Source organism: Uloborus diversus, chromosome 8, assembly GCF_026930045.1.
Source record: "Uloborus diversus isolate 005 chromosome 8, Udiv.v.3.1, whole genome shotgun sequence".
Classification (NCBI taxonomy): Eukaryota; Metazoa; Arthropoda; class Arachnida; order Araneae; family Uloboridae; genus Uloborus; species Uloborus diversus.
This window is the reverse complement of record NC_072738.1, coordinates 127,031,711-127,055,801: the sequence shown is the minus strand read 5'-3', so window position 1 is coordinate 127,055,801 and position 24,091 is coordinate 127,031,711. Positions and strand designations below refer to the sequence as shown.

At 33.1% G+C, this 24,091-nt stretch overlaps 1 protein-coding gene across 1 annotated transcript in view; it reads left to right on the top strand.

Annotated features, from left to right (window-relative positions):
• Positions 1-22,676, top strand: part of LOC129227378 (mitochondrial import inner membrane translocase subunit Tim17-B-like) — a 41,621-nt gene extending 18,945 nt beyond the window's left edge. Inside the window, exons 4-7 of the mRNA XM_054861927.1 lie at positions 1,186-1,314; positions 2,347-2,382; positions 3,305-3,379; positions 22,460-22,676. Coding sequence (XP_054717902.1) covers positions 1,186-1,314; positions 2,347-2,382; positions 3,305-3,379; positions 22,460-22,527 — 308 coding nt within the window. The 3' untranslated portion in view covers positions 22,528-22,676. The remainder of the gene's footprint in view (positions 1-1,185; positions 1,315-2,346; positions 2,383-3,304; positions 3,380-22,459) is intronic.
• Positions 22,677-24,091: the final 1,415 nt, after the last annotated feature.

The window sequence follows — 24,091 nt, the reverse complement described above, 5'->3', positions numbered from 1 at the left end:
TTGCACAAAACGGGAAAAATATTTGCGCTTAATTTTTGTGAAATACTTGAAGAATATTGTAACAATTCATATTTTAAAACCTCTTGAAAAATTTTACAGCACTGAGCAATGTGCATTGCGCATTTTATACTCATAGGTAGTGTTACGTCTTTTATTCTGCTTCGAGCAAACAACACATCTCTGTCTAAATTCTTTGCCTTCTTTTTCAGTGTATAATTTTAGAGAGTATCTACTGTATGAAGAACTAAAATAAAAATAATTTATAGTTATTTCAATGTCGTCCGAAAGATCCATAGATGGATCCAGTCATAAATTTGGATATTTCCTCCTCGTAAAGATGACGTGTTCACCATGGCTACACAAATGAATCTAAAAGTAAAACCCCTTTCTAGAATATCTCTCATGAAATCCCATTATAAATGGAATCAAAACTAGAAACATCCATTTCAAAATGAGTATACGTTTCCCTTCTCACTTCAGGGGTGATTGTGTTCTGGTATTTTACCGAATTTCCAATATTTTCGGACGTATTTTCGGTATTTTTATGTCCGAAAATACCGGAATTATGTTACTCATCAAATATACCTGCAAGAGCCTTAAGATGGACACCTATCCCTTAAGATGTACAAATGTCAAGATAATTTGTATAACACCAGCTGAAAAGTAACTTTGTAACCCATTAAAAATTTATTCAAATGTACACACAATATTTTGACTCAGAAATATTTAATGCTATGGCAAAGGTGCACTTAATTAATAGGGGCCAAAGATTACCCCCCTCCCCCCTTGCTCGCTTTGAAACTTTCAGGTATTTTTTGATGAACTCACAATCACCCCTGCAAGCACATGTTTGTATTTTCTTTCACGAAATCCAATAAATCACACTTGACAGACCCCATTCTGACGTCAGAGAGAGAAATACTAATGTTCTAGACCAATCATCTGGACGGAACATGGATAAGTAACGCCATCTGATAGTAAACATTTCGTTCCGAAATCGAGCCGCACATTAGAGTCGCTCGGATTCTTGAGTAGCATACGCTGGAATGCAAATAAGCGTGATTTGAATGGAACGAACAGCCGCCGCTGACGCAAACGTGCGTCGTTCGTCCCGAACGAGTTAAACAGAGAGCAACTGTGTATTTAAATTAAATAATTTGTAATTGAAATATTGTTTGTTACTAGGAAATTTTGCAGTTTGGGGATGCCTTTTTTCTACCATTGATTGTGCATTAGTTAGTTATCGTAAGAAAGAAGATCCATGGAATTCAATTATCAGTGGAACATTAACTGGTGGAATTTTAGCCGTTCGAAGTGAGTGTTTTCCTTTTCTTTATTATCCTTTTATGGATAGAAAAACCAATCGGTGACAAATTGTGTCTGATCACTGCCTGAAGAATTCTTGTTTCTTAAGATTTTGCTGTCATTGCAATCAATGAAACTTATTTCAGTTGTAATCTTGCTGTTGAAAAATGTCCTTGGTTGTGATGTTCACATTATTATTATTTATTTATTTCTTATTATTATTTTTTGTCATGAAATTATTCCTCGGATGGATATCGATAGCGATGCAGCTACTCAGGAGCCATTAGAAAGAAGGGGAAGATATTTCTTTAGAACACTGCAGATTTTGCTTAAGGATTATGTGCCAAATGACTTCTTAAGTTTCTTTTCCCCTAATGCTCCACAAATTTGTACTTATTCAAATTAAAATGTAACAATATTTTCAAAAAGGTGATTGGTTTAAATAAAAAATATAATGATTGATGGATATCCATAGCAATGCAGTAACCATTAGAAAGAAGGGGAAGATATTTATTTAGAACACTGCAGGTTTTGCTTAGGGATTATGCTCCAAATAAATTTGTAATAGTTTCTTTTTCCATAATGGTCTATGAATTTGTACTCATTCACAAATTAAAATGTAACAATGTTTTAAAAAGGTGATTAGTTTAAATTAGAAATAGCCTTACAGTTAATATTTGTATTGTGTACTTCTGTACTAAAGTCATCCATTGGGCAAATTCAAAGATGACCTTTCAAAAGCAATTCTTTTGATATTTCCATGGGAAGTTGTAATCATTCCTTTGAGGAATCCTAGCTAATTTATGTTGTGTCTTAGTGCAAGTGTTGTAATGTACTGAATTTCCCATTTATTTTACTATCATTATTAGTGAAGTATATAAGCATGCTGTTTCAGAATATGTTGAATAGTTTACGAGATTTTCAAAATGTTAATATTCCATTGAATGCATTCAAAGAATATTCTTTAATTTAGTTTAAAAGTTGTCTTTTTCTTTGCTTGTGCTTTTGAAACATGTTTGAAAAAAAATTACTTTTTTGCAGATGGACCTGCAGCAATGATTGGCTCTGCTGTTATTGGTAAGGCTTTTTATCCTTCAAGCAATGAAATACCATAACTTGCTAATAACAAACTAGCTATTTAATGTACTTACATTTTGCATCATTTGTACTCATTTTGTAATTTAGTCCAACCATTTTGAAGAAACCACCCACTAATTAACTAAAACTACCTTCTTCCGATGAAAACAGTCATTTTCTCCTAATGGTTACATTCTTCTAATGCGCCAAAAGTGACAAATTCACTTGAATAAAGCTCCTGATGATGTTAGAATGCTTTAATAACCTGTTTTGATGTGTGTAAGAGATAGACTAAAACAAAATCTATTAGTATGTTTTTAAATTTTTTTACGTAGTAGATGCAGGGGTGAAAAATGTGCGTCAATTTTCAAGTTCTGATACAAAACTGCCAAATTTGCGATTTTTGCTCCAAACAGCATCAAAAATGTGAATTTAATATCACAAAACATGCGCTGCACCCCCTTTTTTCTTATCTACGGGTTTTTCATACTTAATCCGGAGGCAAAAAATGAATCCTAATTGAATGAAATTTTATATATAACCTTAAAACATCATTTGGCACCTTTTTCTTGCCCTGCCCGATGGAAATTGAAACTTTTTTTAACCATAGGACAATGACCCACCCTAATGTGCACCATGTCAAGGAAGCATTTCTGACCCTGCATTACTGTATGTTTTGTAGGAATCAGGCTGCACCCTACCCCTCTTAAGAGTTCCGAGACACCCTGCTTATATGCAGCAAAATTGCCGACTGCTGGAGCATATTTGCAGCTGGAGTTGTAACTTACTATCTCAGATCAGAACTGTAAATAGAAAAGCAAAAGAAAATCTACTCTGGGCACTCTATTTCTTACAGCGTGCACTCATATGTAAACTTAATGATGTAGACTTAATGAAAAACTTGATGCAATATTCATTTTAGGTGGCGTTCTTTTGTCATTAATTGAAGGTGTTGGAATCCTCTTTACAAGATACTCAGCTGAACAATTCAAACCAAGTGAGTCCTATGTGTTATTGATTTTTGTCTTTTGCCACACTAGAAGTGTAATGTTATCTTTTGAGTGCCAGATTTTAGAAGACTACAATAAATGTCCTGAATAGAAAACAATGCAGACAATTTGTCGTGCTTTGTGCCAAGAAGGGACACATTTATTCTTGGGATGAATCTTGAAATTGATCCGTTAACCTTCGTCCCCATACCTCACTATACTGTAATGTAAGAAGCCTTTCTCTTAAATACCATATGTTTTCTTGTAAGAAAGCTATAGACGTGTTGGACGTATAACATGAGTTGATTACTTTTTTTTCTCCTGCTAAGAAATGTATTATTAATTTTTGTCTTCTGCCACACTAGAAGTGTAATGTTCACTTTTGAGTGCCAGATTTTAGAAGACTACAATAAATGTCCTGAATAGAAAACAATGCAGACAATTTGTCGTGCTTTGTGCCGAGAAGGGACACATTTATTCTTGGGATGAATCTTGAAATTGATCCATTAACCTTCGCCCCCTTACCTCACTGTACTGTAATGTAAGAAAAAGCCTTTCTCTGAAATACCATATGTTTTCTTGTAAGAAAGCTATAGACGTGTTGGACGTATAACATGAGTTGATTACTTTTTTTTCTCCTGCTAAGAAATGTATTATTAATTTTTGTCTTCTGCCACACTAGAAGTGTAATGTTCACTTTTGAGTGCCAGATTTTAGAAGACTACAATAAATGTCCTGAATAGAAAACAATGCAGACAATTTGTCGTGCTTTGTGCCGAGAAGGGACACATTTATTCTTGGGATGAATCTTGAAATTGATCCGTTAACCTTAGCCCCCATACCTCACTATACTGTAATGTAAGAAAAAGCCTTTCTCTTAAATACCATATGTTTTCTTGTAAGAAAGCTATAGACGTGTTGGACGTATAACATGAGTTGATTACTTTTTTTCTCCTGCTAAGAAATGTATTATTAATTTTTGTCTTCTGCCACACTAGAAGTGTGATGTTCACTTTTGAGTGCCAGATTTAAGAAGACTACAATAAATGTCCTGAATAGAAAACAATGCAGACAATTTGTCGTGCTTTGTGCCGAGAAGGGACACATTTATTCTTGGGATGAATCTTGAAATTGATCCATTAACCTTTGCCCCCTTACCTCACTGTACTGTAATGTAAGAAAAAGCCTTTCTCTTAAATACCATATGTTTTCTTGTAAGAAAGCTATAGACGTGTTGGACGTATAACATGAGTTGATTACTTTTTTTTTCTCCTGCTAAGAAATGTATTATTAATTTTTGTCTTCTGCCACACTAGAAGTGTAATGTTCACTTTTGAGTGCCAGATTTTAGAAGACTACAATAAATGTCCTGAATAGAAAACAATGCAGACAATTTGTCGTGCTTGGTGCCGAGAAGGGACACATTTATTTTTGGGATGAATCTTGAAATTGATCCATTAACCTTCGCCCCCTTACCTCACTATACTGTAATGTAAGAAAAAGCCTTTCTCTTAAATACCATATGTTTTCTTGTAAGAAAGCTATAGACATGTTGGACGTACAGTCGACGCTCGATATAACGACCATCTCCGTCCCAGAGAAAAAGGTCTTTATAACGGGTGGTCGTTATAAGAGGTATAAATTTAAAAAATGTACACCGTCATCATGCATGCCCAAGTAAATGCCCAAATGTTTTTATCATAGGAATTTTTAGAAAAGTAGTGTGCACAGCATTATGACAGAATATTAAACAAGTTTTAAAGTAGAAAATATAGGGACGAAAATGTTACACACTTTCAGATCTGCTACTACTACTACTACCACAACAATTTCTGAAGATAAAAACCAGAAACAGAGGTCTGCCTTTTTAGCAGACGTGATTTTTGCAAAACCTTATTTTCTGTTTCAGATATAGGTGATAAATTGTGTTTCTCTTGCTTTCCAAAGAAACGTTTATAAGTCCCTCGAGAACCCCAAATCTTTAAAAATACTAGATGCAAACACCAAACTACCAATGCATCTGTCAACTCCCTTTTCTTAATCTGGAATTTTCTCGATTTTTCCTCCCATTATTTTTTCTGTGCTAGCTGTGGTGAATGGTAATCTCCCCCCCCCACCCCCTCTTTAAGTTGGATTTAACATTGAAAACTTTAGGCAGATGTCCGTAAACAATAATCAATGTCATTTTCAGCTACAAATTTGTTTTTTTGGAAAGAACACAAGAAATAGCATCCGCTGATTCGGTCGCTGTATTGGATTAGACGATTCAGAACGGTCGTTATAACGAAAGCAAATTAACAGAGTTTATAGGAACAAAGTTGGGACTTCTACCACTGCTCGTTATAATGGGACGGTCTTTATAATGTATGGTCGTTATAATGAGCGTCGACTGTATAACATGAGTTGATTACTTTTTTTTTCTCCTGCTAAGAAATGTATTATCAATTTTTGTCTTCTGCCACACTAGAAGTGTAATGTTCACTTTTGAGTGCCAGATTTTAGAAGACTAAAATAAATGTCCTGAATAGAAAACAATGCAGACAATTTGTCGTGCTTTGTGCCGAGAAGGGACACATTTATTCTTGGGATGAATCTTGAAATTGATCCATTAACCTTTGCCCCCTTACCTCACTGTACTGTAATGTAAGAAAAAGCCTTTCTCTTAAATACCATATGTTTTCTTGTAAGAAAGCTATAGACATGTTGGACGTATAACATGAGTTGATTACTTTTTTTTCTCCTGCTAAGAAATGTATTATCAATTTTTGTCTTCTGCCACACTAGAAGTGTAATGTTCACTTTTGAGTGCCAGATTTTAGAAGACTACAATAAATGTCCTGAATAGAAAACAATGCAGACAATTTGTCGTGCTTTGTGCCGAGAAGGGACACATTTATTCTTGGGATGAATCTTGAAATTGATCCATTAACCTTCGCCCCCTTACCTCACTGTACTGTAATGTAAGAAAAAGCCTTTCTCTGAAATACCATATGTTTTCTTGTAAGAAAGCTATAGACGTGTTGGACGTATAACATGAGTTGATTACTTTTTTTTCTCCTGCTAAGAAATGTATTATTAATTTTTGTCTTCTGCCACACTAGAAGTGTAATGTTCACTTTTGAGTGCCAGATTTTAGAAGACTACAGTAAATGTCCTGAATAGAAAACAATGCTGACAATTTGTCGTGCTTTGTGCCGAGAAGGGACCAAGGACGTAGCCAGGGGAGGTCCATGGGGTCCGGACCCCCCCCCCCCCCTTCTTCCCGAAAGACCACTGTCTGCTTTTTCTCGGTTGTTGCACCTCACGACAACAAAAATTTTCCAAAGAGAAATTTTATGAAACCCGGTATTTTCCCCTTAAATATTCCCATTTATCGACAATTTTCCCGCGTCCGAGTCAATTCAGAACACGAGAACCTTGTGAAATAACTGCGGGTTCCCAGTTGCCGCCGGTCTCTTCCTGTGTCGCGAAGAATCCGTCGGAAAACGACGAATTTCCAATTCAACCCAACTGGGTTGTGACCTTGAAGTTCGGCCCCTCTCCCTCAGCCCACCACATTGCCATCGGCAAAGTAATTGAAAACAAACATTCCCCAGTCTCCTTGGGGTGGTTTTCTTTCTTTCTTTTCGTTTTGACTCTTTTCCCGTTTGGACTTGATTTCTTAGACACATGCTGCTTGAAGGACAGTCAGAGTGAGGTGCATCCCTGGTGAATTAGTAATTGAAATTCCTATTATTTTCTATTTTAACACACAGTTTTTTTCTACCACGCGCTTATAGGAAACATATCTTGAACAAAATTGTAATCAGAAGAAAATTAAGTGTACATAAACTAGGTAAGTTGTAGTGTTTCCTTTTAAAGTTTTCTTAACAATACGAGCAATTTATGTGTTAATGTTTTCCCATTTAAAAACTAAGTTCCGACAGCAACGAAAAAAAAAATTCTGCACATTTCGTGTGATTGAGGTTGAGAAAAAATAAATATTAATTACTAATTTATTTTTGAACTTTATATTTTTGGTATGATTTATTTCAGATTCATTTTATATTTTGATTAATAATCTTATTTAAACTTTTAGTTTATTTTTAACAATAATAGATTACTTATCTCCCCGGAAGATTACAACTTTTAAACTGTAATCCTGAAAAGTTCGTTTTTTTTTTTTGAACATAAGTGAATAAATAAATTTGAAGTTGATGCAACGAAATTACTTTTCGCTGTATCAAAATTTTATGAAGCGAAGAATGAAATTGAAAATTACTTGAATATTTTACTGTAATCAGTTTATTAAATTGCAAGTTCGGCCATATTAACACATGTAATTTAAAAGTAATTATTAGAAATTCGTACTTTTAAATCTTACTGAAATGTGAGTCTATGGTCCCAAGAGAAGAGCAGCTAGTCATTTTTAACTGAAGAAAAAAATCTTTCTTCGATGTTGTTCCGTTTTTCAAGAAAAGCATATTTGTATTTGTTTCATTGGAATAAATTTTCTGATTAGTATTTACCGCCGTTTTACTGAGGAATTATTTAATAAGCGTCTATGCATCCATCATTAGTAAATTGCGAAGGTAGTATTAAACGTAACAAAAAACGGACATGTGCATTTAACTATAAAATTACTAGATGAAAGTTTCTGCTATTTACTGCGCATATAATTAAAAAAAGGTCAATGCGAGGTACATTTTCTTGTGTTTTTCACGTCTATATTAGATTTTTTTTTAACTCTTAATTTCTTGAAGTTAAAATTATTTGCTATTTCTTGCAATAGAATATCTTTTACTAACATCACATAAAAGAAAGAAAAAAAAGTCAATACCTAAGTTATAAAATATGATATGCTTTCGAGAATACATGATGATTACAAAATCGCTCCTAGAATGGAAGTTATACCAATTTGAAAATGAAAGAATCAGAAGTGTTATTATTGTTAGATGAATTTTAGAAGGTAGATTTAAATCATTACTGGATTTTTAACCACAATCATTCTAAGATTTTTTTACAAAAGATTGTCTTTAGGCTTTTGAACATCAGATGACTGTTGAGTAAAAAATTTATAAACTGAGGCTATAAGAAACCTATAAGTTTTGATTTCAAAAATTGGCTAGCTTTATGCATATTACATATTGTTGAAAATGTATCTAATTTAATGCTACTGTATTATCGCAATCGCAAACGGGACGAAGATTACCTTAATGATCAAAATTTGACGTTTGACTCCAAATCATGAAATTTTCGAGTCGAACACTTGCTTACTGCTAATAAAGACAGTAAAGTAACCAGGTTATAATCAAATATTGACACGATAATTCGTAATAGAGTATATTGCCATTTACCCTGTAATTGTTTACAATTATATTTTTAATTTGAAAAAGACTGATTTGTACAGAAGTTTTTTTGTATTGGCAGAATAAACTTAACTCGTGTTTGGTGGTGAGATAGGTGGGTGCGATGCCTCCTCTTGATCTTTTAAATGAAACATCAAATTGAAAACATCAGAGGAAAATCGCCAATAATGTTTAAATCATTCATGACCTTATAAAAAACATTTATAAAAAGCAATCATTTGCATTTTTTCCAAAATGTTGTTAAAATAAAAATACATAGATGCTTAATTTCATTCACCATACATTCCATTACTCGACAGGTAAAAGATCTCTCAGGTATTCGTTTGGCTTGACAAAATTAAACCCCTAGTGCAGTTTCGCACCAAAGAGAGCTCAAGTGTCTCCATCTGGTGGAAACTCGGCATCGAAATTTCCTGTGCAGTCACATCCGCGCCTTAATGGTAGCATTTGAAAGACTAGATGCCATATCGGTGGTTCGCACTAGATCCGAAAAGGCTAAAGCCTCTAACGAAGCCCCATTAGAAAGAAAAAAAAATACCGTAACGGATCCTAAGATAGCTTATTTTACCAATTCGTTTTGCAAAAAAATAATAATAACGATTTAAAAAAAACGGCAATACGCATTTTTTTTTTTAAATGATTGCATCAAAGGAAGTCTCCATCCATCAAAGAGTTAATAGTTTGTTCAAGTTTTTAAATGATGGTTAGAAATGATAATTAGAAAACGGATAAAATTAGAAACTTCATTCAATTTCGTATAATCAAAAGAATGTTATAAAGTAGATAAATAAAGAACTAGTTCAAGCTTTTTAAATGAAACCTTGCTAATATTTTCGTCGAGAGGGTGGTTGAATTTTGCCAGAAATCTTGTTCAAATCGGACAGGGTGGCGGAATTACGTTATATTGCATTCATAGTTATACATTCGACTCGATAGATATAGATTTCTTTATTTTTTTCAAATAAAATGACTTGTACATATTTTGTTTAAATATATTACAAAGCTTTAATATTTTATTAAACTATTACCTGCGTTTTCCAAGTAATCAAAAGAACAGTTTTCGTTTTCTGATTTTCTTTTATTGTGAACTTTTTATTAATAGGAATTATATCACTCATTTTCAAAGCATCAGAACAGAGGAAGCTTATGTGATGGAATTTTTCTATCCATGTATGAAAACTTAGTATGGGAAAACTTTTAGTTTAATGTTAATTTTATAAACTGACAATAATTTTTTTGCCACTTAATGTAAAATTTTTGTTAAATATTTTTTTAATAAATGATCTATCAATTTCAATTATTTAATTAATTTTAGTTAATTATCATATTTTAATAATTAGTTTTAATTGGATTTATTTTTTAACGTAAATATGAGCTACTAATTTTGCTTTAGCATGCCTCCTCTTTTGAAGTTCGTGAAACCTTGGACCCCCCCCTTAACAAAGTTCTAGCTACGTGCCTGAAGGGACACATTTATTCTTGGGATGAATCTTGAAATTGATCCATTAACCTTTGCCCCCTTACCTCACTGTACTGTAATGTAAGAAAAAGCCTTTCTCTTAAATACCATATGTTTTCTTGTAAGAAAGCTATAGACATGTTGGACGTATAACATGAGTTGATTACTTTTTTTTCTCCTGCTAAGAAATGTATTATTAATTTTTGTCTTCTGCCACACTAGAAGTGTAATGTTCACTTTTGAGTGCCAGATTTTAGAAGACTACAATAAATGTCCTGAATAGAAAACAATGCAGACAATTTGTCGTGCTTTGTGCCGAGAAGGGACACATTTATTCTTGGGATGAATCTTGAAATTGATCCATTAACCTTCGCCCCCTTACCTCACTATACTGTAATGTAAGAAAAAGCCTTTCTCTTAAATACCATACATACTTGCCAACCTTTAGAAAAAAAAAACAGGAGATTCTACCCGGGAAAAAGGGAGAAAAAAGAAAACAAAAAAGTTCGAGAAAAAAACTAAATAACATTTATTACTCATCCTTTTTACATATTATCATTTATTTACCATAGAAGTAGTAGCCGATTTGGCTTTTTTCAGAAATTTATCATCAAATGAATGCTCGAAGCAGTTTCCGGAAAAGTTGCACTTAGCCAAAAGTAAATTTTCCAGACTTTCATTTGACAACATTGATCGAAATTGAGTTCTATTCTTTTTGACTATGCTGAAAATTCTTTCACACTCTGCATTGCTGTGAGGAATAGACAAAATATTTAATATTACATGAGCAAGTTCTTTAAACGGATACTCCCCTAAAGGATTTTTGATTTCACTAATTCGAACCCACTTGGTATCAATTCTTTCTTCTGTTTTAATATCCTCCGGGAGATCCTCAATTTGAAGATTTGTAAAAGCAGTCTGAAGAGCTTCGATGCTACAGCTGCTATTTTCACCCTTACAAAATATAGGGAATTTATCTATAAAATACTTAATACTAGAAAAATGAGAATTTTCAATATTATTAACATTACATACTTCAGCATGAATTAAATCCTCATTCCTAAGTGGGAATTTAAGCACCATATAATCACATACTTTTATATAAAATTCTCTAACTGAAGAAAAAAATTGCTTTTGTTCTTCACAAACCAACTTTTGAACAATATTATCTGTACTCTCACCAATATGTATATCAGCATCTTTAAGTTGATTACCAGGAGTGTGATAATCTATAATTAAAATATCAGCACTTTGTTTAATAACACTGACTTTAACAAATTTTGATACAATTTGCCTAAATAGTTCAATGAGCAGAACTCTTACTTTATAAATTTGAGGAGCTTGGGATTGAAATAACAAATTAAACTTATCAAAAATGGGATTAATATATAATATAAATAAACAATATGCCTTATTTACATCTGATGAAAGTACATAAAATATTCGTTCTTCGCGAGATAAAACAGATTTTTTTAAGTCAACAGCCTTAAATTTTTTGTTTGAACTGCTTGGAGCACAGTTGACACTAAGTGGTCGTTTAGAATTTTTATTCTTGACATTGGTTGCCACTGAAGATTTTTCCAACTCATTTTTTTTAGGAATTGTGTAAAATTCCAAGCTTGATGGCTTCTTTTCAGAGGCAATTTGTGACTTAAAAAAAGCCACAAGTGGCTCCCATTGAGACACAAGTCTCTGCAAGCACTTGGTTGTTGACAACCACCGGGTTGCCACATGTTTCAGAATTTTTTTAGTTTCACCATTGTAAAATTCTTGAAAGGATTGCAGCTTTTCTTTCCTTTTAGAAGATTTATCCAAATAGTAAAAAACATCAACTAAGAGTTCATCAACTTTCAACGGCAAACAAGCAGCTCCTTTCTCAGCAGCCAAGTTCAATAGGTGGCATACACATCCAACAACGATCATGCTTTCATGTTCTTTTTTCAAGAAAGCGGCAACACCAATATTCTTTCCGAGCATAACATTAGCATTATCTGCTGAAAATGCAATACAGTTTGAAGCAGGTATGTCATACTCTTCAAATTTCTTCAAAAGCAGAATGGCGATGTTCTGTCCTGTGCAATCTCCTTTAAGAATGGGCAATGCAAGCAACGAATTTTCCACTCTTTTTTTTGTCCTTGTCGAAATACGTTATCACCATGGGGAAAATCTTGGAATCGGAGTCGTTGGTACCGTCAGTCGATACACAAAACGCCCGCTCTTTCAAAGTTGTGATCAAAGCACTTCAACTCTGGACCGCGAACTCCGAGGCAATGGCACTTGTTTTCGTCCTCGCCGAACCGTATTTTTTGGCAACAGCACTGTCCGGAAACATTTTCCTGAAGAGATTTCCAGCGTGATTGGAACAATTCAACGGCAAGTTATGCTCAATAATAAACGCCGTGAAAAGACACTCGGCGCGAATAACCGACATATCTTCATTATTTCTCGCAAAAAAACTGTTGATTTTATCACTTTGCTCTTTTGCAGCGACGTTGTCAATGTGCACCTTTCTTCCGATGTGTTGAATAATATCGCTTCTTCCTCCATGTGATATGCTAATATCCTTCGCACATTCCAAGCAAAACACAAAATAGTCACTTTTCGTCGACTTTTTCAAAAAGGGAAATTCAGTTGAATATTCTGGTTTATATTTCTGTAGATATTTTTGCTTTTTAATTGGCGTCATAATTAATGCCAGCACACAGCTACTGCTAATTTGTTAACAACCGCGAATCACGTGCAAATCATTCTGCGAGCAACGCTATCCAACTGGTTGCCAGATTCAGAAACGAGTGGGGAAAATAATACAAGTAAGTTTGGCTGTCGCTGTTTTACCATCAGAAGTAAGCGAAAAGGAGAAAAATTGGTTCTTCACTGCTCCAGGGAGTTTTCACACTCCCGCTGGAGACTTGCGTTAATCCTGCGCGCCACCTATTGAGGAAAAAGTTAAACTTTCTGATGACTTTTGAAAATTAAGCTTTTTTTTCAAAAATTTTGCGAAAAACTTAGAAAAACGGGAGAAAAATATAAAAAACGGGAAACCGGGAGATGGGCGCAAAAAACAGTAGTCTCCCGTCAAAAACAGAGTTGGCAAGTATGACCATATGTTTTCCTGTAAGAAAGCTGTAGCAACATGTTGGATGTATAACATGAGTTGATTACTTTTTTTTCTTCTGCTAAGAAATGTATTATTAATTTTTGTCTTCTGCCACACTAGAAGTGTAATGTTCACTTTTGAGTGCCAGATTTTAGAAGACTACAGTAAATGTCCTGAATAGAAAACAATGCAGACAATTTGTCGTGCTTTGTGCCGAGAAGGGACACATTTATTCTTGGGATGAATCTTGAAATTGATCCATTAACCTTCATCCCCTTACCTCACTATACTGTAATGTAAAAAAAAAGCCTTTCTCTTAAATACCATATGTTTCCTTGTAAGAAAGCTATAGACATGTTGGACGTATAACATGAGTTGATTACTTTTTTTTCTTCTGCTAAGAAATGTATTATTAATTTTTGTCTTCTGCCACACTAGAAGTGTAATGTTCACTTTTGAGTGCCAGATTTTAGAAGACTACAGTAAATGTCCTGAATAGAAAACAATGCAGACAATTTGTCGTGCTTTGTGCCGAGAAGGGACACATTTATTCTTGGGATGAATCTTGAAATTGATCCATTAACCTTCATCCCCTTACCTCACTATACTGTAATGTAAAAAAAAGCCTTTCTCTTAAATACCATATGTTTTCTTGTAAGAAAGCTATAGACATGTTGGACGTATAACATGAGTTGATTACTTTTTTTTCTTCTGCTAAGAAATGTATTATTAATTTTTGTCTTCTGCCACACTAGAAGTGTAATGTTCACTTTTGAGTGCCAGATTTTAGAAGACTACAGTAAATGTCCTGAATAGAAAACAATGCAGACAATTTGTCGTGCTTTGTGCCGAGAAGGGACACATTTATTCTTGGGATCAATCTCTAAATTGATCCATTAACCTTCATCCCCTTACCTCACTATACTGTAATGTAAAAAAAAGCCTTTCTCTTAAATACCATATGTTTCCTTGTAAGAAAGCTATAGACATGTTGGACGTATAACATGAGTTGATTACTTTTTTTTCTTCTGCTAAGAAATGTATTATTAATTTTTGTCTTCTGCCACACTAGAAGTGTAATGTTCACTTTTGAGTGCCAGATTTTAGAAGACTACAGTAAATGTCCTGAATAGAAAACAATGCAGACAATTTGTCGTGCTTTGTGCCGAGAAGGGACACATTTATTCTTGGGATCAATCTCTAAATTGATCCATTAACCTTCATCCCCTTACCTCACTATACTGTAATGTAAAAAAAAGCCTTTCTCTTAAATACCATATGTTTTCTTGTAAGAAAGCTATAGACATGTTGGACGTATAACATGAGTTGATTACTTTTTTTTCTTCTGCTAAGAAATGTATTATTAATTTTTGTCTTCTGCCACACTAGAAGTGTAATGTTCACTTTTGAGTGCCAGATTTTAGAAGACTACAGTAAATGTCCTGAATAGAAAACAATGCAGACAATTTGTCGTGCTTTGTGCCGAGAAGGGACACATTTATTCTTGGGATGAATCTTGAAATTGATCCATTAACCTTCATCCCCTTACCTCACTATACTGTAATGTAAAAAAAAGCCTTTCTCTTAAATACCATATGTTTTCTTGTAAGAAAGCTATAGACATGTTGGACGTATAACATGAGTTGATTACTTTTTTTTCTTCTGCTAAGAAATGTATTATTAATTTTTGTCTTCTGCCACACTAGAAGTGTAATGTTCACTTTTGAGTGCCAGATTTTAGAAGACTACAGTAAATGTCCTGAATAGAAAACAATGCAGACAATTTGTCGTGCTTTGTGCCGAGAAGGGACACATTTATTCTTGGGATCAATCTCTAAATTGATCCATTAACCTTCATCCCCTTACCTCACTATACTGTAATGTAAAAAAAAGCCTTTCTCTTAAATACCATATGTTTTCTTGTAAGAAAGCTATAGACATGTTGGACGTATAACATGAGTTGATTACTTTTTTTTCTTCTGCTAAGAAATGTATTATTAATTTTTGTCTTCTGCCACACTAGAAGTGTAATGTTCACTTTTGAGTGCCAGATTTTAGAAGACTACAATAAATGTCCTGAATAGAAAACAATGCAGACAATTTGTTGTGCTTTGTGCCGAGAAGGGACACATTTATTCTAGGGATTAATCTCTAAATCGATCCCTTACCCTCTCTTCTCTCCATGCTGTGTACTTGTATGAAAAACCCCTTCTTTTAAATAACATATGTTGTTGTTTTTTTCTGTAAGAAAGCTAAAGCTATTTTTTGGATGTATAACATGAGCTTATTCCTTTTTTTCTCATCGTAAGAGCTGTATTATCAATTTTTGTCTTCTGCCACACTAGAAGTGTAATGTTCACTTTTGAGTGCCAGATTTTAGAAGACTACAATAAATGTCCTGAATAGAAAACAATGCAGACAATTTGTTGTGCTTTGTGCCGAGAAGGGACACATTTATTCTAGGGATTAATCTCTAAATCGATCCCTTACCCTCTCTTCTCTCCATGCTGTGTACTTGTATGAAAAACCCCTTCTTTTAAATAACATATGTTGTTGTTTTTTTCTGTAAGAAAGCTAAAGCTATTTTTTGGATGTATAACATGAGCTTATTCCTTTTTTTCTCATCGTAAGAGCTGTATTATCAATTTTTGTCTTCTGCCACACTAGAAGTGTAATGTTCACTTTTGAGTGCCAGATTTTAGAAGACTACAATAAATGTCCTGAATAGAAAACAATGCAGACAATTTGTCGTGCTTTGTGCCGAGAAGGGACACATTTATTCTAGGGATTAATCTCTAAATCGATCCCTTACCCTCTCTTCTCTCCATGCTGTGTACTTGTATGAAAAACCCCTTCTTTTAAATAACATATGTTGTTGTTTTTTTCTGTAAGAAAGCTAAAGCTATTTTTTGGATGTATAACATGAGCTTATTCCTTTTTTTCTCATCGTAAGAGCTGTATTATCAATTTTTGTCTTCTGCCACACTAGAAGTGTAATGTTCACTTTTGAGTGCCAGATTTTAGAAGACTACAGTAAATGTCCTGAATAGAAAACAATGCAGACAATTTGTCGTGCTTTGTGCCGAGAAGGGACACATTTATTCTTGGGATGAATCTTGAAATTGATCCATTAACCTTCGCCCCCTTACCTCACTGTACTGTAATGTAAGAAAAAGCCTTTCTCTGAAATACCATATGTTTTCTTGTAAGAAAGCTATAGACGTGTTGGACGTATAACATGAGTTGATTACTTTTTTTTCTCCTGCTAAGAAATGTATTATTAATTTTTGTCTTCTGCCACACTAGAAGTGTAATGTTCACTTTTGAGTGCCAGATTTTAGAAGACTACAATAAATGTCCTGAATAGAAAACAATGCAGACAATTTGTTGTGCTTTGTGCCGAGAAGGGACACATTTATTCTAGGGATTAATTTCTAAATCGATCCCTTACCCTCTCTCCCTCTCCATACTGTGTACTTGTATGAAAAACCCCTTCTTTTAAATAACATATGTTGTTCCTTTTTTTTTGTAAGAAAGCTAAAGCTATGTATTGGATGTATAACCTGAGTTTATTCTTTTTTTTTTCTCCTTCTAAGAAATGTATTATTGATTTTTGTCTTCTGCCACACTAGAAGTGTAATGTTCACTTTTGAGTACCAGATTTTAAATGATTACAAAAAGTGTTTTGATTAGAAAATGATGTTGACAATTTCTCGCGCATTGTGTGGAGAAGGGACACATTTATTTTAGGATCAAAAAATAAATTGGTGCTTTATCCCTCCCGCTCGCTCTTATATCGATTTGTATAAAAATTTCTCGTTTTTTAAATGCCAGTAAGAAAGCAATCTATTATGTGAGTTGTTTACCTTTTTTCATGCTAAGAAATATAGTATTCCTTTTTGTCATCTGCTGCACTGTGAGTGTGAATCGCCTGTATAGAAAGCAATCTGGCACTTAATGCATCTTGTCGAGAAGGGATACCCTTTTTTTCAAGGATCCATGTCTAAATTGACATGCTTTCCCCTCTCATACTGTCACGTGTAAAAATGCCTTTCCCTTCAATGCTATATTTTGTTGTCTTTTGAGAAAGCAATAATAACTTAATTGGATGTATATATGTGTGCTGCATACTGTTTTGTGTGCTAAGAAGCGTATTATTCATTTTTCTACCAAGTAAAATGTTTCCTTTTTTGTGTGCCAGATGTAGAAAAATTTTCCTTCATTTGAAAGTGGACACGGAGTAAAACATCATGATAAAAGTTTAAAAGTAATAAATAATTAGTGAATGAGTTAAATTTTGGAAAAGTTAAGATATCATTGCCTTTTTATTTAATTTATATCCTAATAACATTAAAGAGGGAACTATTATTTATTCCCTAGTGGTGAAATAGGAGTCATTCTTAAAATGAGAAAAAGAGAACTTATCAATTTTTTTTTGAATTATTTTTTGTTATTTTCATTTTTTAAACCCTATGATAATTTAAAACTAAATGTGGTACACACCCCATTTTTAGCCTACTTTCCCAGTAAAAGTCAGAAAAAGAAGAAAAAAGCATGAAAGAAGGCTTAATGCATCTTAAAAATATCGTGAAAAACAAAAAAAAGTCAAAAATAAATAAAATAATTAAATAAATATTGAAAAATTAAAAATTGGAAAGTAGGGTATTGAGATGGGGAAAAATGTCGGTCTGTCTGTCTGTCCCCCCCTAATAACTTTTGAATGAATAGTCCGATTCGAACAAACTTTTTTTTTGTTCGAAAGATCTCGGCGAGGACACCTCATTCCCATATTTCACTTTTTGATTTGAACTATTTTTTGTTCAATTTTGAACAGTTCAAAAAAACTTAACATTAGTGCCTACGGGGAAATTCAAAGCAATTCCGAACTGTAAGGCGAATTTGCTTCAAACAAACTTTGTAGGAAAAAGCTTTTGATAAAAAACTTGTATATAAGATATCTTTTTGATTTGAACAATTTTCCGTTCAATTTTGAACAGTTTAAATCCCTTAACATTAGCGCCTACGGGGAAACTGAAAGTCAATGTAGATTCCGTACTTGAAGGCGGATTTACTTCAAACAAACTTTGTTGGAAATAGCTCTTGACGACCTACTCCCGACTCCGAGAATTTAGGGGGACCTGACACCGACTCTGACTCCTGTTCCCGACAATTAATCGGACTCCGACTCTTCGACTCTGACTTCGTAGCTTTGGCAAACATTTATACACGGAGGAAAAATGACTGTCTCCGATTCTTGGATATTCGACTCCGACTCTTTTATCCCAAAATGAGAATGACTCCGACTCCGCTGCTGTGGTTTTAACTGTGAAATAATTATTGTTGATATGATTTGTTTTTATTTTCGCGCTAAAGTTTTAATTTAGGTATTTAGTTTTCGGTGAATAAACTCGAAAAATATCCGCAGACGATTTTTTTTTTTTTTTTTGACAATGAAAATTATTTCTTTAAGTTGACATTTTATTGTTTTTTTTTTATTTTGGTAAGTGCATTAATTCGTTTAAAAAATTATTTTCGGCAACAGGGGAAAAAGAAACGATTTTTTTTATATGATGTATTTATTTTAATGAACTTATTATTTTTTTGTTTTGAAAGCTGTTAAAAAAATTTTTTAATGGAAAGAAGTGTATTAGCTGCTTTGTTTAAAAGGTGCTGCTATTTTATTTGTTCGTTTTTTTGAAGAAAAGTAAGGAATATTTTATTCCTAGAAATCAGCTTAAAATATTTAAAAAAATATGTTTGAAAAAATTTGCGATTTTAGCTATTTTTGAGAATATTGATCAGGTACTAGAAAGTAGTATGGGTATACGGGAAAGTAGGCTCGTCTAGTTCTAGACGGAACTTCTTGTTATTTGAAAAATTTCTGTCTTAAGAACTTTTGCAAAGTTCTACTCGGTTAAGTTAGAAGAGGGCAGAAAGTATCCTGAACAGAAAAGAATGGAGACACTTTTTAATGTTTTCTGCCTAGAAAGGATGCAATTTATCATGATTAATAAAGATTGTTATTTCTAATTTCAATTCAGGTATTGTCATCTCTTAGGACAGCCTTGTCTCTACAAAGCATGTTAATTTATAAATGAACCGTTTCCAAGCTAGCAAAAATTAAGTTCATATTAATACAAGAAGACAGTCTTATGTTTAATAATACCAGAAATTGTTGAAAATCTTAGCATATATCTTTGGAAAGTTCGGGCGCATTGAAAGCTGTGCAAGCTTCTGCAATAGCAAGAAATAAAGGGATATTAGATAAATGCTAAATATCAAGATTAGAGTCAAAATAGCTAATCATTATTTGGTAAGAAATTTTCTTGAGTATCATGTAACATGATTTATGACAAATGCATGTTAGCACTTGTCTTCTACCACTTTAAAGGCATTGGTATCCGTTTTATTCTTTCTGTTTTTTAATAAATGATTCTGGCTTGTAATATCACAATGGAGTAAATCTTTCTACTTGTCAAGTTATACAGATAAGGTGTAAAATGTGCACATTTTAGTTGTTTTTTATGCAATAGTCTCATTTTTTACGCATTTTGAAATACGATTGCTTTTGCCTCTGCAAAATTTTCTTATTTTGGTTTGCTGTTAGATTCTACTGCATGAATATCTCCAATTTTGTGCTTACCAATATTTTAACCTTTTCTTACCTCTCACATTCCATAGTAGAGGATTTGCACGACTGCCATTTTGCTGCACCCTCTCGGAAATTTCAATCCAATTGCATGAAGTTGAATCAAGCTAAACTTCATTTTTTCAAAATATTGATTAAAGATCTTGTGGATGGCGATGGAGTATCAAAATTGGGGAACTGAGATGTTTGGAAATGTTGAGTTACTTTATTCAGGTTTCATTATTTCTTAATATTTTAGTGACACATATTAGCTAGTACTCATTTGCACTCATATTTTTAATTTTGTGCGTTAGTTAAATTTGAGCAAATTTTTAATAGAATGAGACATGGTCATAAACAGGGGGTTCACCCCCCCCCCCCAAAAAAAAGTTCGGTTTAACATTTAAATATTAGTTTATATTAAAAAATTTCCAAAAAATATTGTTCCAGAACTCAAAATTTCTTTCATATGTATATTAATTGCATAAAACGCTTTCTTAAAAGACAACCCAACGTCATGAACATTAGCATAACTTCTCATAAGCTCCATATGCAAGTTTTTAAACCATCCCCAAAATTATTTTCTGGTTACGGCCCTGGGCTGAGATAGTTGTGTGTGCGATAAAGTTAAACTGATGCCCATTTCCAAAAGTTAGCAAGTATGAATCTTGCCTATGAGATGCTAGGTATGTGAGGAACAGTGAACAAAACTAACTTACTCTGTTGGCATTTAGGTCATCATGGGGACAGAATGTGTATGGGTCATTCTTCAGAAAACATAACTTTTGAACGCAAATTCTTTTGAATTTCGAAACCTCTTGTTTTCTTTTTTTTTTCATTCTTACATGAAAATGTTTCCTACTAGAAGTAACCATAAGCAATTGCCCTGCTAAGTTCCAACTATTTTACTCATCAATAAAAAAAATCCTTGTTCATGGAAATCAAATAAAAAAAGAAGAAAAAAAACTTTTAATGCTTAAAAATAGAGGCCACCTTACTATCTAAGTCGTAATTTTGTTAATTGTGCAAACAACGAGCTATTTTCATGATTAGTGGCAATCTAATTTTCGGCTCTCTTGATTAAAGTACGGCTTTTTTGTTAGTTATCCTTTCAGTTCAAATGTGTGTTGAAAACAGTATATAGTAAATTTGAGAACTTACTGGCAATTTATAATTTTGGTAGAATGCCTAAGATTGACGTATTTCCCTATCCATCATTTATTTTCACCTCAAAAATAATGACATTGATAAGGTCTGTCATGGAGGTGAGGAATTTTCCGTTAATACGGCCTGGTGGATACATTTTGCAAGGATTTTTTTTTTTCTTAGTTACTACAATCTGCATATGTTTAGCATATGAAAACATGTTCACTTCTTTTTTTTTTACATTTATTTACATCATTGAAATTCAAGCTCATGGAGGTGGGAAGTTACAATAACCACACATGGTTTTTATAAGAAAGTCTATCAAGGGCGGATCCAGAAAATGTTCAAGGAGGGGGCGATTTTTTTTACTGTTTTTTTTTTTTGGAACTTTAATCTCTTTAAACTTTCAAAAGAGTGTACTGAACCCCATCGCTTACCCTTATGTAAACAAAGGCGTATTATAGTTGTGTTTCTTTCAAAACATATCCAGGGTGAGCCTTTGAACCTATCCCTAATTACCATCTAAGATCGTCTAAAATTGAGATTTTATAACTTCAATTTCAAAAAAAATCCTATTGAAAGTTCTAGTCCCTATCCCCAGAGTAATAAGAGATGGGCTACGATTGCGTTTTCAAAACTTCGATTCCGGAAGAATTCCGGGGAATAGCTCCCTTTCTTCTAACACCATCGAAGATTATGTAAAAATGCGTTTTTGAAATTTTAATGTCGAAAATATACTTGAAGAAAGTACTAGTTTTTCGGCTCAAGGAGGGGGCGATCGCCCCCATCGCCCCTCCCTTGTATCCGCCCTTGAAGTCTATCTTCTTGCTTTTTGACAAAAATCTCACAACTTCTTTATGCCTGAAAATAACAAGGGGCTCCCTAGTATCATGGAAAATAAATGTCATTTCTGCCACATTTTCCATGAGGAATGGCATTTTTTGTTTTGGTAAGAGAGGTGAGAATTTGTGTGACATGACTCCTTAGCCCACTAAAACGAACTAAAACACAAAAAATTAAATATACTTATACAATTAGTATTTGAGGCACTTGTGAAAGGAATAATAAATAAGTACATAATTTAATTAAACAAGTTATTAAGCAACATAAACTGTCACATAAGGTGTGACATGCCACAGAGGTGAGTATTCACATGTTGTGAATTAAAAATATATGAAAAGAAAAATTATTATTAAAAAATTGTTGGCAGGTTTACATAGATATATTTTTGCTGAAATTAAAAAGCATTGTTAAATGAATTGTTCCTTTAAGTTTTTATTGTAAAAGGTGTGTGACAGAAAAGTTTCACTTTTTGAAGAATGACCCATATTGTAAATAATTGTGCTTAACATAATATAAAGTTTGCTTTAACCAATTAATAGGTTATTTATTTTAACTTTTATTTTGCAGTAAATCCACAAATGGAGGATCCCAATCAGTTGAATACCGGTTCCATCTTCGGGACTGCAGCCCAATAGCCCACAGTTGTAGATTTTATTATTTTGTTCATTCTTCATTTGTAGAATATTTGTACAAACAAGTTTATAAATATATGTACATATATATGATGCAAGAAAGCCTCATTATTCAGTGTATAATAATTCATTTAGATAAAATAATTGAAACATCCAGAACTTTTATTTATTTCATTACTTATGTACACTTCAAGCAACATAATATTGATCTGCCTTTATTAGCTTCACCTGTACATATCGATATAAAGGCATCTTGCTACTCAATTTTACTCACTTCTTGTGGTGTCCTTTGAAATTTGGTATGCTACCTCAGACCGGATGACAAAGCAATAGTCTACAAACAAATTATTAGTCGATTCAAATTTTAATCAGTATTTTCACATAAATCCTGTTATTAGGATGAAAAAATGCTCGCACAAAGACTTACTAATAGCATAATGCTGTAAAAGCTTCCATTTCTTAATCATATTTTAAGAGGGTGAGTATGAAAGGAAAATTGAATTTGGGATTGCTCAATTACCCCTTAATTTATCATTATCCATATTCCATAGTATAGTAAATGCCATAGTTTTAAGTCATTTAATTTCCCCAGCTGTTTTTTTTTTTTTTTTTTTGTAAATAATTTTATTGTAATATATATACGTGTTACTAGTGTAAATTATAATATGTAGTATTGTTTTTTCAGTCTCATACATTGAAGGGAAGGGGGATGAGCACCCTCTTCCAGTTGAAATAGGAAGCTTAAATTCTTTCAGTTAAGTATATTATTTAGGGATTGCAATACTGGACCAAAAATTCAATACCCGTATTTGGTATTTTTAAAACTTAATACCAGAACACCGTTTTTTTTTTTTTTTTTTTTCAAAAATTTCTCCAAAAATGCTTGAAAACATCTTGTTTTGTTGTCATATTTCATAATTTTGAACAAAAATTGTACAATTTATGAAAACGTATTGTGGACAAATATGAAATGAAGGAACAAATGTCATAATAAAAAAATCAATAATAGTAAAAAACAGTGCATCTATTGAAATGTCCCTATGCCTGGAATTCATTTTAGTGCTTAACTTTCCTACAGTTGAAAATACTCTGAATTCGTGGAGGTTTGTGGTACTGTTAATGAGCGATACACTTCCAATTGTCAGGAAGTCCTTCAAATGATTCAATCTCTTGCAAAATTTTTTGGATAAATCCTTTTGAGTGTGCGTGTTTCTTGTGTATTGCATACAATGTTATTTTATTTATTCATTTTTTAAATTTATAGCTAGTTGTAATTTCTCTTCGAGATGATACTTTTTCATGTTAACATCATTTTCTCTTTATCAGGAGAGGTTTGTGTTTGCTTTTGATTAGCCCTTTGGTTTCACATTTACGATAATTTTGACTAAATTTGAACTTGTAAGTTTATCTTATTCATTTTCGCTTTCTTTTCAAAATTCTTTACGATTATAATAATGAACATATCTGAAAATGTTTCAATTCAGTATGCTTTACTTCTATGCGAATTTTCTAGGCACTATGTAGGGTGTTCCAGTTGAACCTGTATGTGTGTGTGCAAAGACCTCTA